Below are 7,911 nucleotides of genomic sequence, written 5' to 3' on the forward strand. Positions count from 1 at the left end.
ATAGAAATAAATCCTGTATCTCTCTGCAAATGGAGGTACAGTACGGTATTGGCCCATAGACATTTATGGAGGATTTATTACAACTTCGTCCAAATTGCAACTTGTACTGTATGTTCTCTTACAGCTATGTGTAGAAGGCCTAGCTCAGTATGTAACGCAGATAACTAATGATAACTGGAACTGCATCATTGCTCGTGAAAAGCTGATAGAGACTCCGGTAGAAGCTCCATGACTTGCGTTTAGTCACAGATTTGGATTTGATCCTGAAGACCATCTTATCAACATCAAGACACTGTATCAGCTTGAGAAATAAACTATGGTGAATTTCTATTTCCTTGGACAGATAGAAAAACCTTAAAAAAAAAACAATATAATTGCTCTACTACTAACTCCATAATTTAAGCTTTTGAAATGATTCACCTTTCCTGGATGTCAGCCCAAGTTCTGCTTGATTTTATTGATGCCATTGTCTAAATTTCTAAAAGAAAAAAGAAAATTAGCACAGTTCCTTTCCATGAAAAAAAAACACACTTTCAAAAAGTCTACTATTAGGGCATGACCACACGTGGCGGATTTCCTCCGCAACTGTCCGCATCAATGCCGCACAGAATCTGCGTTGCAGATTCTGCTGCGGATCTGCACAAAATGTGCAGTACATTGATGCGGACTAGCTGCTGCGGACTGCGGGAAAAGTGCTTCCCTTCTCCCTATCAGTGCAGGATAGAGAGAAGGGACAGCACTTTCCCTAGTGAAAGTAAACGATTTTCATACTTACCGGCCGTTGTCTTGGTGACGCGTCCCTCTTTCGGCATCCAGCCCGACCTCCCTGGATGACGCGCCAGTCCATGTGACCGCTGCAGCCTGTGCTTGGCCTGTGATTGGCTGCAGCCGTCACTTAGACTGAAACATCATCCTGGGAGGCCGGACTGGAGACAGACGCAGGGAGTTCTCGGTAAGTATGAACTTATATGTTTTTTTACAGATACATGTATATTGAGATCGGTAGTCACTGTCCCGGGTGCAGAAACAGTTACTGCCGATCGCTTAACTCTTTCAGCACCCTGGACAGTGACTATTTACAGACGTCTCCTAGCAACGCTCCCGTCATTACGGGAGCCCCATTGACTTCTTCAGTCTGGCTGTAGACCTAGAAATACATAGGTCCAGCCAGAATGAAGAAATGTCATGGTAGTAAAACCAATACGCTCCGCAGCACACATAAGATCTGCGGACTTCATTGCGGAATTTTGACTCTCCATTGAAGTCAATGGAGAAATTCCGCCATGAGTCCGCCACTGCTCCGCAACAGACAGAGCATGCTGCGGACACCAAATTCCGCTCCGCAGCCTATGCTCCGCAGCGGAATTTTACGCCTCGTCTAAACGAACACTGCTAAATTAAAGTGTAAGTCAATGGACAAACGGCACCGCTGCGGATTAACGCTGCGGAGTGTCCGCAGCGGAATTTTAGTGAAATTCCGCCACGTGTGAACCCAGCCTTAAAGAAGCACTCCAGGTTTTTATTTCTATCATTAGGTATTTGTCTCCCCAATATATATCCTCAGCGGGTATTACCTTAATTAGTTATTTCTATCTACCTGAATTCTTCTCTTTAGTTGGGTCATGTGACCTCACTTAACCTGATAAAATCTACAGCAGTTAATGTAGATAAGAGTCAGCCTCTTCACTTTTGCATTTATGGACTGTACCAAACAGGTCCCCACAGAGAGGATACAGAAACAACTGTCACTCATCACTAGTTTGGTACAGTCCATAAATGCAGTAGTAAAGAGGCTGACTCTTATCTAAATTAACTGCTGTAGATTTTATCAGGTCAGAGTGAGGTCACATGACCCAACTAAAGAGAAGAATTCAGATAGAAAGGAATAACTAAATAAGGTTTCTCGCTGAGGATATATATTGGGGGAATAGGTATCTAATGATAGAAAAAAAGATGGAAATACTTTAAAAAATTGTGATGTCATCCAAGTTTGTCTAAAAGAAAATGAAGTATTTTGAGCTTGCATTTTGTCATGCATTTTTTAAATACCGTATAACAAACGGAATGAAGAAATATGCAACAACTCTACTTCATACCCAGTGAAAATAAGGCCAGGATATTACACAAAATAGTCATGCTTCTTAAGAAAAAAAAACCATGACAGTCACCATGAATATCAAAAACTATTCTTGAGAATTGCATTTTTATATTGTGGTGAAGTTTTGCCAATGCAGAGACACTTAATCTAGTTTTATATTACTGCTTCATATAAACTCTGAGTTGCATGGAGCTGTAATAAAGCTCCCATTCTTTACTTTTGCATGCATATACTCTGATACAACGATGTTGCTTATTATTGTGGCTTTCACGAAATAATTACCAAATAATAAATAATGTTTATATCATATTAATGTATCTTTAAACCTATACGGAACTTGAGAAAAAAGCAAAAACACCACAAGTAGATATACAAAGTGTTATTGCATTAGTTTACTATCGGTCATTCAGTCATAAGGAAAAAAAGAAACAAACATGTCAGCTAGTATATGTGACATGAAATCAGCATTACCACTTCTGTCACATAGCCATCAGAAAAACAGCGGCTTCCATCAGCGTCTGTCAAAAGGAAAACAGTACACTATGTAACCACTAAAATTGTTAGAAATATCAGCAAAAGTTAAATTTTTCATTCTTTCTTGATGACTGCTGTGTCTATGGGTGACAGAAACAAAATAGCTATAGTCTTTTCATAGAACTTACAGGAGACGTTCTGCAGAGTAATTCTTTGGGTATGGACCGTTATTTTCTTTTAGCAGTATTACCTATGCAACCTAAGGTTCTAAGGCCCCATGCACACGGCCACAATGGTTTTGCGGTCTGCAAAACCGCGGGTCCCTTGTGGTCCATTGGACTGCTAAAAACCATTGTTGTGCATCCGTATGTCATCCGGACTCATCGATCCACAACAATTCTCAAAGTATTGGTGAATCTGCAAATCCGGACCGTAAAATGACATGTCCTGAGTTTTTAGCAGTCCGGATTTGCAGCCCCCGCACCTAATTGTGTAAACCACGGTCATATACATGGGGCCATAGAAAAGAATGGGTCCGCATTGTATCCACATAAGCACAGTAGTCTGCATGATGCCTAAAGCCTAAACCAAAATGCATGCTACCAGTATTTTATTTATCACATTTTCTACACTATTTTGTACACTGTATTCAAGAACATTTTACCTAAACCTTTAAAATTACACGACCCGCACTGGGCTGTTGTCAAGCTAGTAGATTTCACTTTACATAACAGTGTAGTGAAGTGATGTTCAACCTAGCACATTATTGGGACTCATATGCGGCCCTTGGCTCAATTTGTGGGCTACACATATGCATTCCAAAATCTGTAGCAGAGAGGTGGCTGCACATATGCAGTCACCAGGGGCGTACAGAAATCATAGGGCCCCATAGCAAAACTTTGTATGGGCCCCACCCCCTGCTGAGACCTCCAACAAATGTTCGCCATCATTTTATAACAGAACTTTATAAGGGGAGCTCAATTAAAGCCCCTATTACACCGATAATCAGCCGGTGCAGCGAGCGCCGATCACGAGACATCGTTGATCGGAGCTGGTTTTCTCCTGTCACAAGGAGCTATGTATGGGCCGAGCAGTAGTTACTCGGATCGCTCGTCCACATATAGTATTATCATGTCGGCAGCGCGTCTCCCTGTTTACACAGAGAGATGTGCTGCCGAAAACAATAATATTATTTTTAAAATGAAACGACCAGCAGATGATCGAGCGTTTGCTCGTTCACCTGCTGATCGCTGCCCTGTTTACGCAATTATCATCAACGAACGCTCGTCTGCCCAATAATCGCCCAGTGTAAAATCCCCTTAATACTAATGCACCGTGCAAGCAATATGTCAGCATACTTCCCTGTGCAGTTTGTGACACATTTACAAACAGGGTGCACGCATACCATTATAGTCTATGGTGACGGATGCCACTGATAGGTCACAGCATTCATTTAATGTATATACCGGGAATTTTAGCAGCGTATACATCAAACATAGTACAATAACGTGATGTGCAGGAGGCCTTAGTTGTCAATTTTCTATGTAGGATCTGCAATGAAAATCTGCAAGAAAAACAGAGTGCAATGCAATTGAATAGGCCCAGAGGCGTAGCATGTGCTCCAGGTGCATGGTGCCAAAGGGGATGCCAACAAGCCACTCTGCCTTGGCCAAGGTACTTAGATATAGGGCTAGGGCAGTGAATTGAATCTTTATCCCAGGGGAAGGAATGCCTAGCTATGACCTAAATGTTCAAAAACAGTGGTGTCGACAAACAAGAACTTGGAAAATTCCCTACTTGAAATGTTGGCGCTCAAACTCACATCAGAAATGTCAGTCCTGGGTGGTACCTGTGGGCAATGACACATTGCTGGTATTGTGGTATTACATGGTGCTCATGCAAATTAATAAGTACATGAGACATGGCTGAGCTGAGTCACCTAGAGAGTGAATCGCTGGTTGCTTTCGCTAATAGAAAGGGGACCCAAACGGGGAACCCCTTCTATGATATTCATAGACAGGGGTGTTTCCTAATGGGGCAACCCCCTTCAGACTCATTTACATTTATTAATTATCATTGCGATTCTTACACATTTGAGAAACTTTAATGATAATTGACTAGTGTAAAAGCACAAAACAATCACTGATAAACCATAAAGCTATTATTTACCATTAAAATTGATCATTCATGCATAGCAATCATTGTTATAATTGTAAAAAGTTGTTAAATGGAAATGTTGTCAACCAGTTCCAATTTTTGTTAAAAAATGGCGGCATATGTATGATAATTATAATGATGTAAAAGTCCATTCAATGCTTGTAGTCATTTGTCCATATAGACAGGATACATATATGGACCTCTTTGGGCATATTTTACACCTGGACAGTCAGAGTTATTCTAATACTATTATTTTAGGCTTCCTAATATAAAATGTAATGCAGAAAAGAATTCAATCCAATAGCTGTTTGTCAAAAGTTAGGTATTCACTACATCTTCACCAAAACAAAATATCGCCATGTCAAATATCCCAACTGAAACATGAAGCAGCTGTATATTACAATAAGGTTTGTAAGCCATATTTCTGTATATACATATATGAACAAAACCGATCATATTCAATCAATACTAGAAAATTACAGAAATCCATTACAAATTTTAAGGTTCCCCTTTCTCTCCCCGGAGGAGCTATCCAAAGGAGGTGTTCCCCACCATGAGGACCTCCTTAGCTCAATTACCTGAAGCTGGAAGCCGGATCTCAGCACAGCCGAAGTTGCTGGAGGCGTATGATGAGGGATCTGCTGCATGATCCATATCCCTGCTTCATGTAATAGGGGGAGGGGAGAGAATTACACGACCCTTTAATTTTTCAACCTTGGTTTACAGCTCACTATAATTACTATTTCTCTATATGAAACAAGACTTGCAATATGTTTAAAATGGAATATAATTTTTATGATCCTATTTTACAGATGTAAATCTATAGAGATACGGTGATAAGACAATGCTTGCTGGCAGCTTCCACAACCCACACATTGCAGCACTTGTTCACTAGAACTCAACGTCACATACATTTCCTATAAAGAGGGAAGGCATGCAAGAACTGGAGACAGCAGAAATCATTAAAATGCTTTTACAGACCATTTGTTGTATCATGGGCTTGAATATCTCTTCATATTCACTGTGTGAAGACCATGGGAACCGCAGTTATTTAACTCAGTGAATAGATGAGGATAATCCAATAGAAATAACATATCTGCACTTCTCTGTGTGTATTGTTAGAGACACAGCCTCTGCTGCTTGGAAACACCCCACCCTCTAAACAAAACCCATATTCAGCGCCTCACACGAATCACACATACAGGCCGAGGCATTCTTTGTTGTCAAATACTACAGGGAGGCATGCTTTTTATAGACATATACACACAATGCACACATACAATAAAAACATGCATCCCTACACAGTCAGACCTACACACACACACACACACACACACACACACACACATACACACACACACACACACACACACATACACACACACACGTACAAAAAAGTCATACCTATATACTGTACACACCTATATAAATACAGTCAGACCTGTACTATACATACAGACAAATACATGACCACACGTGGCGGATTTCCTCCGCAACTGTCCGCATCAATGCCGCACAGAATCTGCGTTGCAGATTCTGCTGCGGATCTGCACAAAATGTGCAGTACATTGATGCGGACTAGCTGCTGCGGACTGCGGGAAAAGTGCTTCCCTTCTCCCTATTCAGTGCAGGATAGAGAGAAGGGACAGCACTTTCCCTAGTGAAAGTAAACGATTTTCATACTTACCGGCCGTTGTCTTGGTGACGCGTCCCTCTTTCGGCATCCAGCCCGACCTCCCTGGATGACGCGCCAGTCTATGTGACCGCTGCAGCCTGTGCTTGGCCAGTGATTGGCTGCAGCCGTCACTTAGACTGAAACGTCATCCTGGGAGGCCGGACTGGAGACAGAAGCAGGGAGTTCTCGGTAAATATGAACTTATATTTTTTTGACAGGTTGCTCTATATTGTGATCGGTAGTCACTGTCCCGGGTGCAGAAACAGTTACTGCCGATCGCTTAACTCTTTCAGCACCCTGGACAGTGACTATTTACAGACGTCTCCTAGCAACGCTCCCGTCATTACGGGAGCCCCATTGACTTCCTCAGTCTGGCTGTAGACCTAGAAATACATAGGTCCAGCCAGAATGAAGAAATGTCAAGTTAAAAAAACAAGACGCATCCGCAGCACACATAACATGTGCATGACAGCTGCGGACTTCATTGCGGAAATTAGAATCTCTATTGAAGTCAATGGAGAAATTCCGCCATGAGTCCGCCACTGCTCCGCAACAGACAGAGCATGCTGCGGACACCAAATTCCGCTCCGCAGCCTATGCTCCGCAGCGGAATTTTACGCATCGTCTAAACGAACACTGCTAAATTAAAGTGAAAGTCAATGGAGAAACGGCTCCGCTGCGGATTAACGCTGCGGAGTGTCCGCAGCGGAATTTAAGTGAAATTCCGCCACGTGTGAACCCAGCCAAACAGTCATTCCTATATACACCTATATATAAATACATAGTCATATCTATACACATAGACATATATATATATATATATATATATATATATATATATATAAAAACAGTCATACCTATATATTGTATACAAAATAGGCACAATGATAGAATATTCCGTTCCGTTAATATTGTATACAAACATCTATAAATACAGTCAGACCTATAGTGTACATACGCACACACACACGCATATACAAAAACAGTCATACCTATATATTGTATGCACACACATATAAATACACAAGTCATACCTATACATATAAACATATACAAAAACAGTCATACCTATATACTGTATACAAACATATATAAATACAGTCAGACCTATACTTTACATACATACACATAAATAGTCATACCTATATACTGTATATACACATATATAAATACAGTCCGACCTACGTATTCTGTACACACACACACACACACACACACACACACACACACACACACACACACACACACACACACACACACACAACAGGCAGTCATACCTACATACTGTATACACATATAAATGCACAGTCATACCTATATACTGTATACACACATATATAAATACAGTCAGACCTAAACTGTACACACATACACACACACACACACACACACAGCAATACCTATGTACTGTATATACACTGTAAATACAGTCAGACCTATACTGTACATACACACACTCATACATAAACAGTCATACAATATACTGTATATCGACCTATATAAATAC

The 7,911-nt window shown here is 40.9% G+C and overlaps 1 protein-coding gene across 7 annotated transcripts in view; it reads right to left on the bottom strand.

Annotated features, from left to right (window-relative positions):
* LOC142661406 (uncharacterized) overlaps positions 1-5,886 on the bottom strand; it is a 45,170-nt gene extending 39,284 nt beyond the window's left edge. Inside the window, exons 1-5 of one of the 7 annotated variants that reach the window (XM_075838796.1) lie at positions 5,711-5,886; positions 5,308-5,390; positions 4,395-4,421; positions 2,570-2,616; positions 421-478 (exon numbers count right to left, since the gene is read on the bottom strand). In XM_075838796.1, coding sequence (XP_075694911.1) covers positions 421-467 — 47 coding nt within the window. In that variant the 5' untranslated portion in view covers positions 468-478; positions 2,570-2,616; positions 4,395-4,421; positions 5,308-5,390; positions 5,711-5,886. Of the gene's footprint in view, positions 1-420; positions 479-2,569; positions 2,617-4,369; positions 4,422-5,307; positions 5,391-5,710 lie in introns of all 7 variants that reach the window. The other 6 variants (XM_075838797.1, XM_075838798.1, XM_075838794.1 and 3 more) reach the window with 6 other exon arrangements.
* Between the last annotated feature and the right edge of the window lie 2,025 nt (positions 5,887-7,911).

This window comes from Rhinoderma darwinii, chromosome 10, assembly GCF_050947455.1.
Source record: "Rhinoderma darwinii isolate aRhiDar2 chromosome 10, aRhiDar2.hap1, whole genome shotgun sequence".
In the NCBI taxonomy this organism is placed as follows: domain Eukaryota; kingdom Metazoa; phylum Chordata; class Amphibia; order Anura; family Rhinodermatidae; genus Rhinoderma; species Rhinoderma darwinii.